At 44.6% G+C, this 23,044-nt stretch overlaps 1 protein-coding gene across 1 annotated transcript; it reads left to right on the top strand.

The window, feature by feature from the left end:
• The first annotated feature begins 7,837 nt into the window (after positions 1-7,837).
• Positions 7,838-20,255, top strand: LOC147098117 (scavenger receptor cysteine-rich domain-containing protein DMBT1-like). The gene is made up of 8 exons (XM_085971337.1): positions 7,838-11,223; positions 12,132-12,446; positions 17,373-17,690; positions 17,774-17,851; positions 17,940-18,257; positions 18,363-18,404; positions 18,570-18,686; positions 19,527-20,255. The coding sequence occupies exons 1-8, from the start codon at positions 10,788-10,790 to the stop codon at positions 19,775-19,777; spliced, it is 1,875 nt and encodes a 624-aa protein (XP_085827463.1). The 5' UTR covers positions 7,838-10,787; the 3' UTR covers positions 19,778-20,255.
• The last annotated feature ends 2,789 nt before the right edge of the window (positions 20,256-23,044 follow it).

Raw genomic sequence — 23,044 nt, 5'->3', positions numbered from 1 at the left:
TCAAATCTATGAATGGAGATTCCCTACTCTGATTGGCTCCCCATGGCCCACGTGATGCCAGGGGCGCTGCAAACTACCTGCGCCCCTGGGATACGCGTGCCCTGCACACCGGCAGTTTGAAGAGGCACAGCAACGGAAATCTGCGCCTCCCGGGAGCCCTCCGGTCCAGGCGTAGATTTTTCCAAATCGCAGCCCTCTGCCCGCGGGAGGTCTGCGAACAGAATTACTGGGCCAGCAATCAAAGTAAGAATAATACAAGTGAGTGGCGCTGTTAACAATCCATGCTGAGACAATTCCAACAATTTATATTCGAGCAATACTTAGCTTGCCCAGATAGCTGGATATTTGTGCACATGGGGAATTACATTATTCCAATTCTATTTCACCCTTCAGGGTTTTCTACACCACAGTATTGTCCTCTGGTCTGTCCACTTACTCCAGATGGAGCCTTTGGGTTTACCATTCATCACATGTTCGCTCTGTACATTCATACATTTCCTACAACAAATTAATTGTTTCAATGTTCCTTTCTAATTCTAAAACTTCTGAACGAGTGAACACTACTCACCGACTAATGTTCAACGATTATCTAAGGTGGTCGCGGCCCAGAACCTGCTTTCTGTGACAGGGACAGTGAGTAATACAGAGAATCTCCAGATACTAAATTAGAGATTCAATTTCTCTGGAACAGAGAAACCTGTACATGGGATATTGTTTGAAATGAACCCATGGATAGCTGTATTCAAATTATTTTGTGGGAGCGAAGTTGGTCACAACACCTGGCTGTAGGGAAAGTACAGCATATTTAGGTAAATGATGCTGATCATCTGGAGTAAACACATGCCTAGGTTCAGAAGAAACAGAACCGTGAACAATCATGATACTAAATGCAACAACCAATTATTCAGAAGTGAAGTGGAGAAAAGTAACTGGTGAAAAATGCGTGATCGCGAATCGGGGCCCGTTTCACACTCAGTCCGAATTTCTTTTCCATTGAAGTCGTCTTTCTGTACTTCGGCCCAAGAACAATTGCACCTCCAACAATTCTGCAAAGAGGAATCTAAAGTAATTTCAGATCATGGTAAAAGGGTGGGCACAGAGATTAACAGGAACGCGGAATTGAGTGGAGCAGAACCGCAAAACATAAAAGTGTGAACTGAGTTCAGAAAATGAACATGAAGAGGGCAGAGAAGACAATATTACAATCTAAAGAACTGGTGATTATAAAATAGATGATGCACTAAACGATGACCTCCCCTACCTCTAGTAATTGTTAAGTAACAAAATAATTACAATTAACCATTTCAGTGAAAATAATCTCGAGCGGCTAGAAAAGTATATGGGCTGAAAATTAACAAGTTCCCAGGTCTGGACGGTGTTTATCCAAAGGTGACAGAGGACAGGAATGGCAATGGTGACAGACATTATGAGGGATTTGGTTCATTGTAGCCTGAGGAAGTCTCAGAATGCAGTGAGCCCAAGGGATCTGGCCCAGGTGGAATAGAATCAAATATTGACAAAACAGTAAATTAGCAACTCGCAGGTTAAACAGTAAATGCGGCGTCAAATATATGATAGTTTCGGTACAGAATAGACACATTCCCACCAGGGGGAAAGGACGGTCATGCAGAGCTCGAGCTCCCTGGATGTCTAAATATATAGAGCTTAAAATTAAACAGAAAAGCTAAGTTTATGATAAGTGTCAGCTTCGTAATTCAATAGAGAACCAAGCTGAATATAAAAAGCACAGGGTGAACTGAAAAGGAATTAAGAGGGTAAAAGCGAATTTATGGGAATAGATTAGCGTGTAACATCAAAGGGGAACCAAATGTCTTTTATAAACATATAAATAGTAAAAGGGTAGTCAAAGGAAATGTGGAGCCAAGTGGGCACCAGCAAGGAAATCTTCTCGTGGAGCCAGCCGGCATGGCTGAGGTACAAAACGAGTACATTGCCTCTACCTTTACTGAGAATAGGACGCAGCCATTGTCCCATTAAAGGAGGAGGTATTAGACACATGGGATAGGAGTAAAAATAGATAAAGTGGAAATATTTAAAAAGCTGGCACTGCTCAAAGTAGAAAAGTTACCTGGTCTGCAAGGAATGCATCCTAGGATGTGGAGGGAAGTAAGGTTGAAAATTGCAGAGGCTCTGGCCAGTCTCCCAATCCTCCTCAGATATGGAAGTGATACCAGTTGACTTGGGGATTGCAAATGTTTCACCCCTGTGCAAAAAAGGGGCGAGGGGTAAACCTGTCAACTACAGCCCAGTCAGCCTAATGTCAGTGGTGGGGAAACATTTAGAGATAATAATTCGGGTCAATATTTATTGGCACTTAAAAAATATTGGTTACTAAAAGAAAGCCGGCACAGGTTTCTTAAAGCCAAATCGTGTTTGACTAACTTGATTGAGTTCTTTCATGAAGTACCGGAGACAGTAGATGAGAGTAGTACTGCTGGTATTGTTTATATGGACTTTCAAAAGGCGTTTGACAAAGAACTACATGATATATTTAGCAGCAAAATTGAAGCCGATGGGATTAAAAGGGCAGCGGCTACGTGGAAACGAAATTGGCTAAGGAACAGAAAGCAGAGATTAGTCGTGAACGGATAGTTTTCAGCCTGGAGGGAAGAGTGCAGTGGTGTCACCCAGTAATCGAAATTCGGGCCACTGCTCTTTTTGATCTATATAAATGACGAGGACTTGGGCATAGAGGGCATCATTTCAGATTTTGCAGATTCCATCATCTGACGGAAATGTATCAAACAGTGACGAGGATAGTAACAGACTCCAGGAGGACAAAGACAGACAGGTGGAATGGGCAGACAGATGACCGCTGATATTTAATGCAGAGAAGCGTGAAGGGATTGGTTTTGGCAGGAGGAATGAGGAGAGGCAATATAAACTAAATGATACAATTTAAAGGGGTTGCAAAACAGAGAGAACTGAAGTGTACGTACACAAATCTTTAAAGATGGCAGGACAATTTGAGAATGCTGTTAAAATGGCTTAGGAGATCCATGACTTTATAAATAGAGTCATAGAGTACAAAAGCAAGGACGTAATTTTAAACATTTATAAAACACTAGTTAAGTCCCAGCTGGAATATTGTGGCCAATTCTGGACACCACACTTTAGGAAAGATGTGAAGTCTTTAGGAAAGGTGCAGAGGGGATTTAATGGTATGATACCAGGGGTGAAAAACTTCAGTTACCTGGAGAAACTGGGTTGTTCTCTTTAGAGCACAGAAGGTTAAGTTGGGGGGGGGGTGGTGGATCTTCTGATGGAAGGTCATCGACTTGAAACGTTAACTCTGTTTCCCTCCCACAGGTGCTGCCTGATCTGATGAGTATTTCCAACATTTTCTGTTTTTATTTCAGATTTCCATTTTGCTTTAGTATTAATGTTAAGGGGAGATTTGATATAGGTGATTAAAATCAGGTAGGGATCCGATAGAGTTAATAAAGATGAAATTTTTCAGTGGCACAATGCTGGGTAGCCAGAGGACAAAGATTTATGGTAATTGGCAAAATAACCTGAGGCGAAATGAGGAGAAATGTTTATGCAGCGAGTTGTTATGATCTGGAATGCACTGCTGGGAAGGGTGGTGGAAGCAGATTCAAGAATAACTTTCAAAAGGGCATTGGAGAAATACTTGAAGTGCAAAAGTATTGCAGAGCTATTGAGAAATGACAGGGGACTGGGACTAATTAGATAGCTCCTTCAAAGTGCTGGCACAGGCAGGATGGAACGAATGGCCTCCAACTGTGCTGTATCATTCTCTGATTCTGTGATTCTGAGTTATGTGTGATTGAATTTTTGAGCAGGTCCTTAACAAGGAGGTCAGGGGAATGTCTTTGGATGGTGTCTTTATGGCATTAGATAAGGTTCTGCAAAAGCGATTATGAGCATAAATAAAAGTGCCCGTGATTGAAGGTTACCTTTTAACATGGGCTAGTAATTGTTTTGGTGGTAGGGCACAGGGAGTACAGATAAAGTGAAAACTTTGATTGGCGGGATAAGGCAAGTAATGTTCTTCACGGATCTGTATGTGGGCTCAGCTTTTCACCATATTAAGTAATGACTTGGATGATGGAACAGAAAGTTGTATACCCAATTTTGCAGAATATTCTAAGTTGTGCGGCACAGTAAGTTGTGCAGACGGGATCAGAAAGTTACAACGGGGCACAAACAGATCAAGTGAGTGGGCGAGTCCGTGGCAGGTGGAATTCATTGTAGGCAAGTGTGAAGTCATTCATTTTGGATCCAAGAAAGACCAATCGGTATATTTTCGTAATGGTGGGAGACTAGGAACTGTGGAGGAGCAAATGGGATTGTGTGCCCCGGCAAACAAATCACTAACAGCTATGCGCAGGTATAACAATAATGAAAAAGGCTACTGAAATATCAGGCTTGATAGCAAGCAGGCTGGAATACAAATGAGAGGGAGTGTTGCTTGATTGTACAGAGCCTTGGTCAAACCCCACCTGGAGTACAGCGTTCAGTCATGGGCACTAAACATCAGGAAGGATATATTGGTCTCTGAGAGGGCGCTGCGCAGATTCACCAGAATGAAACCAGGGCTAAAAGCGTTAAATTATGAGGACAGGTTTCATAAATTTGCTTTGTATAACATTGAGCTTAGAAAGTTCAGGGGTTATGTAATTGAGATATTTAAAGTGATACAAAAAATTGGATGAGTAGATACCAAGAAAGTATTTCCTCTGGTGTGGGAATCTAGAGCTAGGGCACAATCTTAAAGTTAGAGCTCGGCCTTTCAGGCGTGAGATCAGGAAGCACGTTGACATATAAAAACGGTAGCAGAAATCAGGAATTCCCTCCCCCAAAAGACAGGTGTAAATTTCGAGGCTGAGATCGATAGATTTTTGGTAGGTAAATGCATCAAGAGATCTGGAGTAAAGGCAGGAACATGGAGTTGAGGTCCAGATCAGCCATGACCTAACTGAATGGAGGAACAGGCTCAGGGGCTGAATGGTCTACTCCTGTATCTATATTCCTGGTTTTATTAATAGTAGGAACACAGCAGTAGCAATACTGGTGCTAAAAGCTGTAGTATCAGTGAACTCATTAGCAGTAATAATGGTAGTTGTAGTAGTGGTATCAGTAGCAGGACTAGTATAATGGTAATACTAGCATTAATAGTGGTAGTAACAGTCGTTGTAATGGTGATAATAGTTGTAGAAGTAATAATAGTCATGGTGATAGGCGTAATAGTTGTTTTTATTAAGCTGTAAACAGATGAGATGTGAATCCAGCTTAAAATATTTTTCCGACGTTATTTTAATTCATCAATATAAAATTAATATATTAATATTTAGTTCACAGAGATCTCAGACTGGTATCCGGGGACACCGGGTGCTCCGGCCGGGTGGAAGTGCTACACGGAGAGCAGTGGGGGACGCTGTGTGATGTTTACTTCGGTTTAGAAGACGCCAGCGTGGTCTGTGAGCACCTTCAGTGCGGGGCAGTCACCGCAACCCCGGGAGCAGCTCACTTTGGGGAGGGAACCGGCCCAGTGTGGAAGGAGAACTACAGGTGCCGGGGGAACGAGTCCCGATTGTGGGATTGTCCGGTTTCATCCTGGGATCAGTTTAACTGCTCACATGGAAATGACACCAGTGTCTTCTGCTCGGGTGAGTCAACTCAGTGTATTGAACTGTAGATGTTTCCATTGACACTGAGCGAGTCTGGGTTCTGTTTGTCGGTCGATTTGTCTCAAGTGAATTAGTAATGAGCCAAAGGTTTCAATGCAGCACAAGTGCAGCTGTCCTTAGCCCGCCAGTACACTTCACACCTAATCTCAGCTGCCTTTTGTCTCCACGGGCCCATTACCAACTCATATGACTTCAAATACCTTTTATTGTCTCCTTTTCTTCTTTTGTTCGATCGCAGCTTTGCCTTCGATCTTTTTATTTTCTTTCCAGTTTTGAAGAAGGGTTTCAACCCGAAACGTCAACTCAAATTTCCCTCCACGGATGCTGCCTGATCTGCTGAGTTTTTCCAGCATTCTCTGTTGTTATTTTGTAATCAGTGACTGTCTCGTGTTGCGGTGTTTATCTCTGTCCGGGTGAATCCAGAGCATTACCCAGAATGCACCACCCAGAGCCGCTGGCAGAAACGTTCAAACTGCAAAACGGGGATCGCTGCTGCCCAATGGAAATGCTGCACCTGTATTTTATTATTGATATTATTCATTCACGGGATGTGGACCTCGCCCCAGGACCAGCAGTTATAACCCATCAATCTTCCCCCTTTCCCGCCGTTAGAGCAGTGACTATAAATCAAATATACTTGATTTGCTGCGAAATAGTTTGAAACGCTCAATCAATTTAAACTTTTCTCTGTTTCACTCCATATTGGATAAGATGAACTGTGAGCAGCCGAGACTCATGCTAAGCCCGTGCTTCTGCCTTTGATCACAGCTCATATCAATAGCCGGCCTGGGCCGCCCGCTCCCAGTTTGTTTTTAACCCCTTTCCCCAGATTAGCCTCCGGAAGCTGCTCGGCGTCTCTCTAAACTCAATTCACTGAGAAAAGGTAATGGGGGAGAGGATCTGCCTACAAGTCTTGTGGGTAATTATTACAGGAATTTAATCATTAAAATTTATAATAACTGTCCGGGTGAGAGTTAGTTAATTATGGGATATTTTGGCTCAGTTTAACCGTTGTTTCAGTTTCCAAACTTAATTTTTCTGGTTATAGTTTCTAAGGGCTCTGTTGTGTAGTGGGGAGTCCTAGTAAACAAGGGCCCTTGAGTATATCATTCAATTTTCTTTTAATTAGTGGTATTCATTTGAATTAATTTAATTTGAATTAAAAAAGGGTCATTCATGGCAGCACAGCTCGGCCCCATGGCATGCTCCTCCTGCACTATGTGGGAATCAGGGACACTTCCTGTGTTACTGATGACCATGTGTGCGGGAAGTGTATCCAGCTGCAGCTACTGACAGACCGCATTGTAGCGCTGGAGCTGCAATGGATACATACTGGAGCATTCACGATGCTGAGGACATAGTGGATAGCATGTTCAGGGAGTTGGTCACACCGCAGGTAAAGGCTGCACAAGCAGGAAGCGAATGGGTGACCGCCAGGCAGAGTAGTAGGCGCAGGCAGGTAGGGCAGGGGTCCCCTGTGGCCATTCCTCTCTCAAACAGATTAACCACTTTTGATATTGTTGAGGGAGTTGGCATATCGGGGGAAGGCAGAAGTAGCCAACTTCCTGGCAGCACGGGTGGATCTGCTGCACAGGATGGGAGGAAAAAGAGTGGGAGAGCTACAGTAATAGTGGATTCTATTGTAAGGGGAATAGATAGGCATTTCTGCGACCGCAAATGGGGCTCCAGGATGGTATGTTGCCTCCCTGGTGCAAGGGTCAAGGATGTTTCGGGGCGGCTGCAGGGCATCCTGGAGGGGGAGGGTGAACAGCCAGCTGTACTGGTGCATATAGGTATCAACGCTATAGGTAAAAAACGGGATGAGGTCCTAAAAGCTGAATATAGGGAGTTAGGAGGTAAATTTAAATATAGGACCTCAAAGCTAGTAATCTCAGGATTGCTACCAGTGCCACGTGCTAGTCAGAGTAGAAACATAAGGATATTTCAGATGAATACGTGGCTAGAGGAATGGTGCAAGGGGGAGTGATTCAAATTCCTGGGACATTGGAACCGGTTCTGCATGAGGTGGAACCAGTACAAACTGGACAGTTTGCACCTGGGCAGGACAAGGACCGATGTTCTAGGGGCAGTGTTTGCTAGTGCTGTTGGGGAGGGTTTAAACTAAAATGCCAGGGGGTTGCCAACCTGTGCAGGGAGACAGAGGAAAGGGAAGCAACGATAGAAGCAAACCAGGAAGGAGAAAAGCAAAAGTGGAAGGCAGAGAAATCAAGTGTGCAAATCAGACAGGGCCACAGTAAATAATAATTCTAAAAGGACTAAGAGTGCTAAAAAACAAGCCTGAAGGCTTTGTGTCTTAATGCGAGGAGCATTCATAATAAAGTGGATGAATTAGCTGCATAAATAGATGTAAACCGATAAGATATAATTGGGATTACGGAGACATGGCTCCAGGGTGACCAAGGCTGGGAATTCAACATCCAGGGGTATTCAATATTCAGGAAGGACAGGCAAAAAGGAAAAGGAGGTTGTGTAGCATTGCTGGTTAAAGTGGAGATTAACAAAATAGTAAGGAAGGATATTAGCTCTGATGATGTGGGATCTGTATAGGTGGAGTGGAGAAATACCAAGGGGCAGAAAACGTTAGTGGGAGTTGTATAGAGACCCCCAAACAGCAATGCTGAGGTTGGGGATGGCATTAAACAGGAAATTAGAGATGCGTGCAATAAGGGCACAGCAGTTATCATGGTTGACTTTAATCTAGATATAGATTGGGATAACCAAATTAGTAACAAAATTGTGGAGGCGGAATTCCTAGAGTGTATACGAGATGGTTTCCTGGACCAACATGTCGAGGAACCAACTAGAGATCAGGCCATCTTAGACTGGATATCAGGTAATGAGGAAGGATTGATTAGCAATTTTGTTGTGCGAGGCTCCTTGGGGAGGAGCGATCATAATATGATAGTTTTTCATTTAAGATGGAGAGTGAAATAGTTGACACAGAGACTAGGGTCCTGAATTTAAATAAAGGAAACTACGATGGTATGATGCGCGAACTGGCTAGGATTGATTGGGGAACGTTTCTTAACGGGTTGACGGTGGAGAGGCAATGGCAAACATTTAAAGATCGCATGGATGAAGTATAGAATTTGTTCATCACTGTCTGGCATAAAAATAAAACAAAAAAGGTGGTGCAACCATGGCTAACAAGGGAAATTAGGGATAGCATAAGATCCAAGGAGAGGACATATACATTGGCAAGAAAAAGCAGCAAACATGAGGATTGGGAGCATTTTAGGATTCACCAAAGGAGGACAAAGGTGAGAAGTAAGAGGAAGGCAATATAATATGAGAGTAAGCTTTCAGGGAACATAAAAACTGACTGTAAAAGCTTCTATAGATATGTAAAGAGAAAAAGATTGGTGAAGTCAAGCATAGGTCCTTTGCAGTCAGAACCAGGCGAATTTATAATGCAGAACAAATAAATGGCTGAACAATTAAATACATACTTTGGTTCTGTCTTCACAAAGGAGGACACAAATAACATCCCTGAGATGTCGAGGAAAATAGGGTCGAATGAGAGGGAGGAACTGAATGAAATCAGTATTTGTAGGGAAATGGTATTAGGGAAATTGACGTGATTGAAGGCCGATAAATCCCCAGGGCCTGATAATCTACATCCTAGGGTAATTAAGGAAGTAGCCCAGAAATAGTAGATGCATTGCTGATCATCTTCCAAAATTCTATAGACTCTGGCACAGTTCCTGAAGATTGGAGGGTAGCTAATGTAACCCCACTATTTAATAAAGGTGGTAGAGCGAAAACCGAGAATTATAGACCAGTAAGCCTGACATCAGTAGTGCGCAAAATGCTCGAGTCCATTATAAAAGATGTAATAGCAGAGCACTTGGTAAACAGTGACAGGACTGGACAAAGTCAACATGGATTTACAAAAGGTAAATCGTGCTTGACTAATCTACTGGAATTTTTTTGAGGATATAACTGGTAGAATAGATAAGGGAGAACCAGTGGATGTGGTGTATTGGAGTTTCAGCAGGCTTTCGATAAGGACCTGCATAAGAGGTTAACGTGTAAAGTTAAAGCACATGGGATTGGGGGTAAGTTTCTGACATGGATAGAGAACTGGTTGGCAGACAGGAAGCAAAGAGTTGGAATAAATGGGTCTTTTTCTGAGTGGCAGGCAGTGACTAGTCGGGTACCGCAGGGATCGGTGCTAGGACCCCAGCTAATCACAATATATATTCATGATCTAGACGAGGGAACTAGATGTAATATCTCCAAGTTTGCAGACGACACATAGCTGGGTGGGCGTGTGTCCTGTGAGGAGGATGCCGAGAAACTCCAGTATGATTTGGACAGGTTGAGTTATTGGGGAGATGCATGGCAGATGCAGTATAATGTGGATAAATGCGAGGTTGTCCACTTTGGTGGCAAAAACAGGAAGGCAGATTATTATCTGAACAACAATAGATTGGGAGAAGGGGAAGTGCAACGAGACCTGGGTGTCCTTGTGCACCAGTCGCTGAAGGTAAGCATGCAGGTGCAGCAGGCGGTTAAGAAGGCAAATGGTATGTTGGCCTTCATAGCGAGAGGATTCGAGAACAGGAGCAAGGATGTCTTGCTGCAGTTGTACAGGGCCTTGGTGAGACCACACCTTGAGTATTGTGTGCAGTTTTGGTCGCCTTATCTGAGGAAGGATGTTCTTGCCATGGAGGGAGAGCAATGAAGATACACCAGACTGATACCTGGGATGACAGGAATGACGTATCAGGAGAGATTGTGTCGATTGGGCTTATATTCGCTGGAGTTCAGAAGAATTAGAGGGGATATCATTGAAAATTACAAAATTCTAACAGGACTAGACAGACTAGATGCAGGAAGGATGTTCCCAATGGCGGGGGTGTCCAGAACCAGAGGACACAGTCTAAGGATAAGGGGTAAGCCATTTAGGACAGAGATGAGGAGCAATTTCTTCACCCAGAGAGTGGTGAACCTGTGGAATTCTCTACTACTAGAAAAGGTAGTTGAGGCCAATTCACTAAATATATTCAAGAAGGATTTAGATATATTTTTAAGGCTAAAGGGATCAAGGGCTATGGGGAGAAAGCAGAGACAGGATACTGAGTTTGGATGATCAGCCATGATGTCATTGAATGGCGGAGCAGGCTCGGGGTGCCGAATGGCCTACTCCTGCTCCTATCTTCTACGTTTCTATGTTTCTGTGTTGCTCTCAATGTGTTTCTTTTTGTAGATGAAGGTTGGCCGCCGAGACTGACTAATGGGGGAAGCCGCTGTGACGGGCGAGTGGAGATTTACTACAACGGCAGCTGGGGGAGAGTGCGGGACAACCTCTGGGACCTAAACGATGCCAATGTGGTCTGCAGACAGCTGGGCTGCGGCTCTGCGATAGCCGCTTATAACTCTTCAAAGTACGGAGAGAGTGAAGGGCCCGTGTGGGTGAATGATGTCCAGTGTGAAGGAAACGAGTCTCAGCTCCGGAACTGCAGCTCATTCACATTGAATCCATCTCTCAATGACAGCATCGGCGTAGGGGTCCTGTGTTCAGGTGAACAAATGGTTCAATTTTACAGAACCATCAAGGGGAATATCTAATCTGCTGAGAAAAGTGGTAATATTGGTCACTTGTTCCTCGGTGTCTCTACACCAGTTATTTAACTCAGTGGGTGAGAGCAAAGCAAGAGGACACGGGCTGAAGGGAGAAACATCAACAACGATAAGTTGCATTGATTTGCTCCTTTAACAAAGACAAACGTCGCAAGGCGTTTCCCAAGAGCGCAATCAGACTGGAAACTGACACAGAGCCCAACAAGGAGATTTTAGAAAGGGTGTCTAAAAGCTTGGTCAGAGGGTAGATTTCAAGAGGGCGGCTTAAAGGTGGACAGGCTGAGATGTTTAGGGACGGATCACGTGGTTGCAAATCAGCTCCATTGTGCAGCATATCAGTGTAGACAGATGAGCTGGAGTTATACTGGGGTGGGTTTCAGTGTACTGTGTATAAACGAAATGAACATGGGCTAAACATAAATGAAGTAGGAGATGAGAGTAAATGTCAAGCAAGGTAATGAATACGGGTGACAAAACCTAACAAGGAGCAGATACAATTATAGAACATGAGCATAAAATGACTGTTAAAAATAGAGGAAGTGAAACGATTAGTAAAAACACGTTCAATTGCCTGAACAACAATGTGCACAAGATTCGAAAAAAATGAGGGAACTGGAGACAATGAATCCCAGCAGCCAGAGGTAGCAGGAATATCTTAAACATTTCTCTGCTGTGCATCCTATATAATATGGAAGAGTAGACAGATGTTCAGTTGTATAGTTTCATTTATCTGTCACAGCCGCTTTAAAAGGTCAGAATTTTTCGGCTGGAGAGGATACAATGGGTTGGATTGAGTGATGAGGTTCATGTGTATTGGAAGTATAATCCTCCTGTATTGTTCTCCAACAGGTCACGTGCAGTTAAGGCTGTCCGCCGGTGGAAGCCCATGTGCTGGGCGAGTGGAGGTTTATTACAATGGGACCTGGGGTTCAGTTTGTGATGATTCCTGGGACCTGGCCGACGCTAACGTGGTTTGCAAACAGCTGGGTTGTGGAAATGCATTGGACGTGGAACTTCCTGCTGCTTGTGGACCAGGCTCAGGCCCAGTTTGGTTGGATGAACTGAACTGTTCGGGTGACGAATCTTTTCTGTGGGAATGTCCCTCAGCACCGTGGGGTAACCACGACTGTGCTCATAAAGAAGATGTAAGGATGATGTGTTCAGGTAAGGGCGCTTTCAACCTGCTCATTTTCTGCAGTGTTATTAGCAATGCTTCAGACAGGAGATATTACAGAGAATGACATAGAACATAAGAAGTAGGAGCAGGACTAGGCCATACGGCCCCTCGGGCCTGCTCCTCCATTCAATAGGATCATGGCTGATCCGAACCTAGACTCACGTCCACTTCCCTGCCCACTCCCCATAACCGTTAATACCCTTATCAGCTAGGAAACTGTCTATCTCCGTTTCAAATTTATTTAATGTCGCAGCTTCCACAGCTCTCTGAGGTAGCAAATTCCATAGATTTACTACCCTCTGAGTGAAGAAGTTTCTCCTCATCTCAGTTTTGAAACAGCAGCCCCTTATTCTAAGATTATGCCCCCTAGTTCTCGTCTCACCCATCAGTGGAAACATCCTCCCCGCATCCATCTGTTCAATCCCCCTCAGAATCTTATATGTTTCAATAAGATCACCTCTCATTCTTCTAAACTCCAATGAGTATAGGCCCAATCTGCTCAACCTTTCGTCATACATCAACTACTTCATCCCAGGAATCAACCTAGTGAACCTTCTCTGCACTGCCTCCAATGCAAGTATATCCTTCCTTAAATATGGAGACCAAAACTGTACGCAGTACTCCAGGTGCGGTCTCACCAGTGCCCTGTAAAGTTGCATCAAAACTTCCCTACTTTTATGCTCCATACCCCTTGCAAAAAAGATCATCATTCCATTTGTCTTCCTAGTTACTTGCTATACCTGCATGCTAACCTGTTGTGTTTCATGTACTCGGACCCCAAGATCCCTTTGTACCGCAGCATTTTGTAGTCTCGCTGCATTTAAATAATAACTTGATTTTTCATTCCTTGTTCCAAAGTGGATAACCTCACATTTTCCCACCTTATACCCCATCTGCCAATGTTTTGCCCACTCACTTAACCTCTCTATCTCCCTTTGCAGTCTCTTTGTGTCCTCCTCACAACTTGCTAACCCACCTATCTTTGTATCATCAGAAAACCAACAGTACACTCGGTCCCTTCATCCAAGTCATTAATATAGATTGTGAATAGTTGAGGCTCCAGCACTGATCCCTGTAGCACCCCACTAGTTACGGATTGCCAACTGCAAAATTAGCCATTTATCCCGACACTCTGTTTTCTGTTAGTTAGCCAATCCTCTATCCTTGCCAATATATTGGGCCAGAAATTCCAGGCCAGAAGCGTGAGTGCGCTCGGGGTACTCACGCTTCTGGCCGTTGGAAATGCCGGCGTTCAGCAGGAACAGCGCATGCGGGGAACGCCGGCATTTCCAGACCTCGAGCGCGTGCGACTGCACAGGCAGCGCTTGCGCAGTGAACTTCGTGGATTTCATTCATGAAATCCGTGAGGGTAAGTCCTCAGAACTTACACTGAAAAAAAGCAAGTGTAAAGTGGTTCATTGGCTGCGGAGGAAGATATATTTTATCGTGGAGTTTTTGAAATGCAATATTTTTGTTTGGGAAAGGGAGGGAAGTTATTTTAAGAAATTTTAAGTAAGTTTTAAAGTTAAAAATTTTTTTTTTTTAAAGGGTTTTCAGAACGGTAGGTAGAAGGAGCAATTGTGGCTGTGTGAATGGAATGTGAGAATGAGTTATGTATGTATGTCCACATATATTCCTTTACGTATATGTATGTATGTTTTATATTCCTTTACTATGAATGTATGTTTTTAATTATGATTTTCCAATAAGTTACTTTCTCTGAAAGTCATAATTAAATAATACATTCATACACATAAGTAAAGGAATATATACATAACACGCAAAGGAATATATACAGACATACATACTTTCAGAAGCTCCACGATAAGAAATATCTTCCTCCGCAGCCTCTGTAGCAACTGTACCCATGCTTTTTTCATGTGTAAGTTGTAATGACTGGACCTCACTGAAAGCATTAATGAAAGCGGCGAATTATACTGCGCACGCGCTGCATGTGCAGTCGCACGCGTTCTGCCTCTGAACCCCTTCGTTCAGAGGACAGGAAATGCCGGTTTTCCCCACATGCACTGTGCATGCTGAAAACCGGCATTTCATCCGGCCAGATGCGTAAGTACCCCGACCGTACTAGCGCATTTGGAAGGGAATTATTGGGCCAACATTTTACATGTCAATAAAATAAAAAATTTAACACTTGCACGACTTGCCCCCTCGCATCTGCGACTGAGGGTCCAAGGAGGTGCATTGCGCAAGAGGTCATCATCGGACGTATCCTCACACTGTTCCCTTTGGGGAACTGCATGAAGTGGTGGAAGGATTTATGGCCGTGATTAACGCTCATTCCGTGACCGTAACCATCTTTGAACCAGCCATTAGGGTGGTTAGTCCTATGGCCGGAGGGTTTTACGGGCTCCCACAACCCATCTGAGGGGGGGGGGGGCGGCCACCAACACCCACGGACGCAAGTATCCCGCTGGATGTCCACCCAGAATTTAAAGTTGGAGCTCCGACTCCACTTGCCGGGACTGTCTGGAGTGGGGTTCAAAACCCTACTCCTTCTGGCCCAGCGGCGGGGATGCTTACTGCTACGCAAAAGGCCCACTCCGCACAAAAGGTGACACCCATATGTTTCCTGCGCCTTTTCCCTCCCCGTGACTGGAGCCCTATGCTGCCATTTCACGTTGCTAATCGGATTGGGCCTTTGTCATAGCGGTAGGATCCCTGCCGCTGGGCCAGATCAGGATAGGGTTTCGAACCCCGCTCCAGACAGTCCCGGCAAGTGGAGTCGGAGCTCCGGCTCTAAATTCTGGGTTGACATCCAGTGGGATATTTGCGTCCGTGGGTGTGGGTGGCCCCCCCTCCTTGTATAGCTTGTGGGAGCCCGTAAAACCCTCCCGCCATAGGACTAACCGCCCTAATGGCTGGTTCAAAGATGGCTACGGTCACGGAATGAGCGTTAATCACGGCCATAAATCCTTCCACCACTTCATACAGTTCCCCAAAGGGAACAGTGTGAAGACACGTATGACGACGACATTGCTAAATAAATAAATGGAATTAAAAAAATTCTTTTAGGGCTTTTAAAAGTCTTTAAATTGCTTTAATTCTCTTTAAAACTACTTCAGATTACTCAAAATAATGTAAACATTTTAAAAAGTTTATAAAAGTTACCAAAATCTTCAAAAAACTTCCAAAAACCTATTTAAACTGCTGCTTTGCATGTAAAAAAGCAAAGCAGCTTGACAGAAACATTGGGGGCGTGTCCAGTGAAACTGAGACCTCAAGGGGCGTGTCTCACTTACACTGCACGCTCCTGGGTCCGCGCTGGCTGCGCTCCTGGGCGGCGTGACGTCATACGCTGCCCGGGATTCTTGCTTCAGTTTCTGGAAGTGCAGGCGTCCCTGGAGCTGATCGGCAGGAGCGCGGGGTAAGTGCAAATACGGGGCTTGCACGCGCTGCAAGCCCCGTTCTGGAATTTCTGGCCCATTACCCCCAGCCCCGTGCGCTCGTATTTTGTGCTGTAACCTTTTATGTGGCAACTTATCGAATGCCTTCTCGAAATCCAAATACATTACACCTACTGGTTTCCCCTTATCCACCCTGTTTGTTCCATCCTCAAAGAACTCTAAACGTTTGTCAAACACGATTTGCCTTTCATAAATCCATGTTGACCCTGCTTGATTGTCTTATGATTTTCTAAATGTCCTGCTATTAACTCCTTAATAATAGATTCCAGCATTTTCCCAACGACAGATGTTAGGCGAACTGGCCTATAGCTTCCTGCTTTCTGTCTCCCACCTTTCTTGAATAATGAAACATTTGCAGTTTTCCAATTCGCTGGGACCTCTCCAGAATCCAGGGAATTTTGGCACATTACAAACAATGCATCTGCTATCTCTGCAGCCACTTCTTTTAAGCCCCTAGAATACAGGCCATCAGGTCCAGGGGATTGTCGGCCTTTAGCCCCATTAGTTTGCCTAGTACTTTTTCTCTAGTGATAGAGATTGATTTACGTTCCTCCATCCCTATAGCCCCTTGATAATCTATTATCATTGGGGTGTTTTTAGTGTCTTCTACCGTGAAAACTCATCCAAAATAATTATTTAGAGTCTCTACCATTTCTCTATTTCTCATTATTAATTCCCCAGTCTCATCCTCTTAGGGACCAATGTTTATTTTAATTACTCTTTTCCTTTTTATATACCTGTAGATGCTCTTACTGTGTTTTTATATTATTTGCTAGTTTACTCTCATATTTTATCTTCTCCCTTCTTCCAAGGATAATGTGGCCTATGTCTTCCTCGTACCAAAATGCACCACCTCATAGTTACCTATATTAAAATTAATTTGCCAATAAAATGCCCATTCTGCCCGTTTATTAATTCTTCTTGTATTTTGTCGCAGTCTTCCTCAGTATTAACCATACCTCCTAATTTGCTGCCACCTGTAAACTTTAAAATTCTACTTCCGATTCCCAAGTGCAAATTGTTAATGCAAATGATGAGCAGCAGTGGCCCCAACACCGGTCCCTGTGGAAGACCACGTCCCACCTTCCACCAGTCTGAGTAACGACCTTTAACCCCTACTCTCTGTTTTCTGTTTGGTATCCAGCTAGCTATCCATTCTGCTACTTCTCCACTGACTCCACATGCTCTGGCCTTAGTCATGATTCTACAATGTGGTACATTATCGAATGCCTTTAGAAAATCCACGCATATTACACCTACTGCTTTAGTCTCGTCTACTCTTTCTGTAAATTCTTCAAATAATTCAATAACATTGGTCAAGTATGACCTTTCATTTTGACATCCGTGTTCACTCTTCTTTCTTATGTGTTTAGAATGTAGATGTATTTCTGAAATAATTACCAACACCGGTGCAACATGTGTTGTGCAGTATGAACCCAAAGCGGGTTATCAATCGAACCACCTGGATATTTCTTGTTTCATTGACAGAGCACAAAGAGATGCGGCTGGTGAAAGGACAGCATCGCTGTGAGGGAAGAGTGGAAGTGTTCTACAATGGGACCTGGGGAACAGTGTGCTCGGATAAACTGGATCAACATGATGCAGAAGTGATCTGTAAACAGTTACAGTGCGGCCCCCTCATATCTATTGAGTATAACATTCGGTCATTCGGAGCGGGATCCGGACCCATTTGGCTCGATGAGATGGAATGTAAATCACACGAGTCGACCCTTTGGCAGTGTCAGTCAGACCCTTGGGGCGAACACAACTGTCATCACGGGGAGGATGCGGGTGTTGTTTGTTCAGGTAACACAAGGAAACTCTCAATGTGCGGGTGTCATTTCAAACATTGCTGTCCAATACAGTCAGCATATTTCTCTTCTCAACAGAAGCCAAAGTGCCGGAGAGATCCCACAGTTCAAGGGTCTGTGTTCGAGAACCTCGTGCTAAACATGAACATTCACTAGGTGCTTCCTCCTCTTCGTTATACAAACTATCTGACTTGTATTCCAGGCTTCTACTAAATAAATAACAATAAATGATTCTCTTTGATAGACTCGGGACAACTGTTGCGCCTGGTTGGAGGCAACACCAACTGCACCGGGAGAGTGGAGATATTGTCCAATAACAGCTGGGGCACGGTGTGTGATGACTCCTGGGATATGGCCGATGCCAATGTTGTCTGCAGACAGCTGGGTTGCGGCCCCGCTCTATTGGCCGCAGGAGGGGCCGTAATTGCCCAGGGTGCCGGTCTTATCTGGCTGGATGAGGTGAAGTGCACCGGAAGTGAATCCTTTCTGTGCGACTGTCGTTCCTCACCGCCAGGTCAACATGACTGTGCTCACAAGGAAGATGCCAGTGTGATTTGTTCTGGTAACATGGCTCATGGATTTCAGAAATTTAAAACAACGTTTATATTTTTAATGTAAAATCCTAATGTTTGAAGTTGATGAAATGTTTGTACAATATATTCCACAGGACTCGATTTGCCTCCTACTGCTTCTCCGTCCACACCTGCAGGTACTTTCCATCAATAGTACTATTATTAGTGGTATTGGTGTTTTTATCATGTTCTTTGTTTTGTTAATTTCTGAAGATAACGTGAGCGCTTTCAAATTGACTGGAACATTTTTAAAATATAAGGCGGACTGTGTCTGTTAAATCTTTCTGCAATCTTGTGATTAGGACAGGGAGGTAAAACCACCTCCATCCCTGTTGCCACCTGCATAACCCTCGGGGTACTTCTAATCTGTGAGCTGATCGCACTGATGGCGGTAATACAGAGAAAGGCAACAAGAAGAGGTGAGGCAGAAATCTTACCGCTGAACTAACGCTTGATCTCCGATCGCTTCATATCCTGGCGAGTCTCCAGTTAATTGCACTTTTCCATACGACGGATATTGGCTCCCGGTTAAGCAGCGCCTTGATTTCAAAATTCTTATCCTTGTTTTCAAATTCCTCGATGGCCTCACCCGTTCTCTGTAATCTCTATTTATTGATTGGTCTGTTATTCTTCCTTTATCCATTGGGTATCCGTTCCACCCCTTCAGTTTCTGGGTCCGGATGCCCAATCTCGAACTCTTTGACAGGGTTCTCCACCTTTTTGAGAAGTGACAGTTTTATAGGACTTTCTGCATTCTCCGGTGATTACTCTACCTCCCAACACAACATTTCCACACATATCTCACCCACCCAACACACTCGTGCTCCGTGTACACAGCAAGGCTCCTCTCACACTGACAGGACATGCCAAAGAACCATCAGCTCCTCACTTGTGCTTCCAAACTGATGCTCTCTGCAGAGATCAGTCAACTTCACCCAGCTTCTCTTCAGCTGAACTCCCCGTGTGGCCCCGTAACCGAGCGACCAACTGGAGTTCATTTCTCCTGATACCCCCTCATCCCGTCTTCCCGAGGTCAATACAACTGGCCGCAGTCTGCTGGAGGTGAACATGTGTCTGTACAGAGACACAGACACACACAGGGAATCACACACACAACTAAACTCCTCCACATTCACGCTAACTGATTCTGACCCTTGACTATCACGATATCTGTTATTTGGATTTATTTGCAGATGAATTCCTGTGAAACGCGCGTTGAGTGAATCAAAATGTTAATCTCCCCGCCCTCGCTCCAACAGGTGCTGTCACTCACGGCAGGGAGTCACCTGCTGGTTTGTACCAAGAAATTTATGAAGAGATTGAGAATATTCCACCCGGCGAGGATTCCGCTCAGACCCAGGGTTCAGGTCTGTATTTTCCGTTTGATATCGAATCTTCACTGGAGAAGTGTCACCTCCCCTTAAATACCCCTTTTAATGGTCAATGTACTGACTGGACACGATCAGCAGTCCACTCACTGCCCCCATGTGAAGGAGTCCTATCACAGTGACAGTGTCTCTGTGTCCGTGTGTATAGTGAGAGCAGCAATGGTTTGGGGAAGATTCCCACTGGTCGGTATTTGTCAAAGAACGGGTTTACGGGTTGTTTGTAAATAGCGAGCAGAGACGCTGTTTCCATTTCCCACCGGCTCCACACGGACTTCCTCAGATATCTGAGCCCAGGACTAATAAACCCATCGGCTGATTGTATTCTTTATTTTATATTCACTCAAACATCACCCGAAGTCACAGATCGATACAAAAGTATGGAGGTTATGCCTTAGTAATACAGGGCATTGGTGAGATCACATCTGGAGTACTGTGTACAGTATTGGTCTCCTTATTTAAGGAAGGATGTAAATGCGTTGGAAGCAGTTCAGAGAAGGTTTATTAGACTGATACCTGGAATGGGCGGGTTGTCTTATGAGGAAAGCTTGGACAGGCTAGGCTTGTATCCACTGGAGTTTAGAAGAGTAAGAGCTGACTTGATTGAAACCTATCTATATATATATATATATATATATAGGACCAGAACTTCTGGTCCCCACGGGTGAGTACGCATGGGGTACGCACATGTAGGCCCAACGAAAGGGCCGGTTTCGTGCATGCACTGCGAATGCGTGGGAAACCGGAACTTCCGTTCCCTTAAAGGAAGGGATTCACGGGTCGAACGCATGTGCTGGAGTGGCAGCACGTATGCTGTGAACTTCCTTCTTTTTTGCAGGTTTCTCCGGGAGGGTAAGTCTCCAGGAGCTACCCTTTTCCAAAGCAGTCGCAAGGCCTGCTTTTAACAAGGTAAGTGGTGAATTAAGTAAGATTAAAACATTTTTCCACAGGTTTATTATTTTTAAATACTTTAAAGAAAGGTAAGTTTATTTTTAGCCCCGTTAGAAACCGTAATTAATTTTTTCAAAAAATTGAATTCTTGTTTTGGTCCAGACATTCGTGTCGGGGGGCTTCGCGCGGGTGTAAGCCCCCGACCTGCACTTACCTTGCGCGCCGGCCATTGAGCTGTAGGACCCCGTGGGATTCCGATCCGGGGCCTGGTCCAGCTGCTGGCGCGCAGTGCTTGCGTATCCCAGGGGCGCAGTTAGTTTGATGCATCCCCTGGGATCACGTGGACCATGGGCAGCCAATCAGAGCAGGGATTGCTCCATTCATAAGTCTTGACAGGAAGTGCTGTCAAGACTTATAAATACTACGGCCCCAAAATAGCACTAAACCTTCAAATAAATTTTTAAAAACTATCACATTTTTTAAATAAACTAAACTACATGAAATAACTATTCTAAACAATAACTTAAATTTTTGAAAAAAATTATTTTATCTTCTAACGGGGCTAAAAATAAACTTACCTTGCTTTAAAGTATTTAAAAATAATAAACCTGTGGAAAAAATGTTCTAAATTTAATTAATTCACCACTTACCTTGTAAAAAGCAGGCCTTACGCCTGCTTTTTACATTTCTAAATTCTGCAGACATACCCTCACGGAAAAAACGGTAAAAAGAAAGCTAAGTTTGATGCGCACGCGCAGCTTCTCCATGCACGCATTCGACCTCTGAACCTCTGCATTCAGAGGAACGGAAGTGGTGGTTTCCCATGCATGCGCAGTGCATTGGGAGTTTGGTCTCCAGATTAGCAGACATCGCGGAGGCGGAGCAGCGAGGCGAGGCCCAGTCGAGGCAGCCGGGAGCAGCAGCGGGTGTTGAGTCGAGTTGGAGCAGCAAGGCGAGGCAGCCGGGAGCAGCAGTGGGTGTTGAGTCGAGTTGGAGCAGCGAGGCGAGGCCCAGTCGAGGCAGCCGGGAGCAGCAGTGGGTGTTGAGTCGAGTTGGAGCAGTGAGGCGAGGCAGCCTAAACAGGCTCAACAGGCAACATTCCAAAGGGAGGTCAGAATTCAAAAGTGACATCACAGCCAAGCTGGTAGGTGATTGGCTGGTTGGTGAGTACTTTTCCTTCCCTTTGAAAACCTTTATAAGTTGGTAAGTTCAATTAAATAGAGGTGTGATATTCATCATCTAGAATCGGGGCAGAGGGCATTTAAAAATAATAATAATAAATTTAATTAATTACATAGAATGGCAGAGCAGGTGATGTTTTACTGCTGCAATATGTGGGAGCTGGTGGACACCATTGATTCTCACGGTGATCACATTTGCAGTAAGTGTTGGCTGCTCGAGGAACTCTGGCTCCGTGTTGATCAGCTGGAGTCCGAGCTTGAAATACTGCAACACATCAGTGAGGGGGAGTATTACCTGGACTCTGTGTTCCAGGAAGTAGTTACAGCAATGAGATTAACTAATTCAGATGCATTCCGTGGTCAGGGACAGGAGGGTGTGTCTGAGTGAGGCAGGTACGGGGATCCAGGAGGTAGTGTTGGAGGAGCCGCAGCCCTTGCTCTTGTCCAACAGGTTCGAGGCTCTTACTCCCTGTGAGGACAGGATCAGGGACTGCAGGGAGGATGAGCAACCTGGCCACAGCACCGTGGAACGAGGGGCCATTCAAGTGGGGGGGGAGTAAAAAGAAATGTTGTAGTCGTAGGGGATAGTATCATTAGGGGGATATATAGGGTTCTTTGCAGCCGAGAGCAAGAGTCCTGAAGGCTGTGTTGCCTGCCCAGAGCCAGGGTTAAGGACATCTCCTCTGGGCTGGAGAGAAACGTGGAGTGGGAGGGGGAGGATCCGGTTGTCGTGGTCCATGTTGATACCAACAACAGAAATAGGACAAGGAAAGAGGTTCTGCTGAGGGAGTATGAGCAGCTAGGGGCCAAATTATAAAGCAGAACCACAAGGGTAATAATCTCTGGATTACTACTTGAGCCACGAGCAAATTTGGCTAGGGTAAATAAAATCAGAGAGTTAAGTGCGTGGCTCAAAGACTGGTGTGGGAGAAATGGGTTTTGCTTCTTGGGACACTGGCACCAGTACTGGGACGGGAGAGAGCTGTTCCATTGGGATGGACTTCACTTGGCCAGTGCTGGGACTAGAAACCTTGCAAATCGAATAACTAGGGCTGTACAGAGAGCTTTAAACTAATTAGTGGCGGGGCGGTTTCAAAAGAGCGAAAAATAAAAATGTCAGTGGAGAGGGCAATAGAGCAAGGTAGCAGTGGGGGAATTAAAAACCAGAGCGTGTCAGGAAGGGACAGAATGTATAAAGATAAAGGTAGAGTAGTAAAGGGGGCAAAAGCAGGAATAAATTGTCACATAACATATTTAAAAGTTCTTTATCTGAATGCACGCAGCATTTGTAAAAAAAACATGGACGAGTTGATGGTACAC

This window comes from Somniosus microcephalus, chromosome 30, assembly GCF_052327205.1.
Source record: "Somniosus microcephalus isolate GS21.2 chromosome 30, FLI_Smic_1.0, whole genome shotgun sequence".
Lineage (NCBI taxonomy): Eukaryota > Metazoa > Chordata > Chondrichthyes > Squaliformes > Somniosidae > Somniosus > Somniosus microcephalus.
Note: the sequence above shows the minus strand (reverse complement) of the source record. Positions and strands in the feature narration are given on the sequence as shown.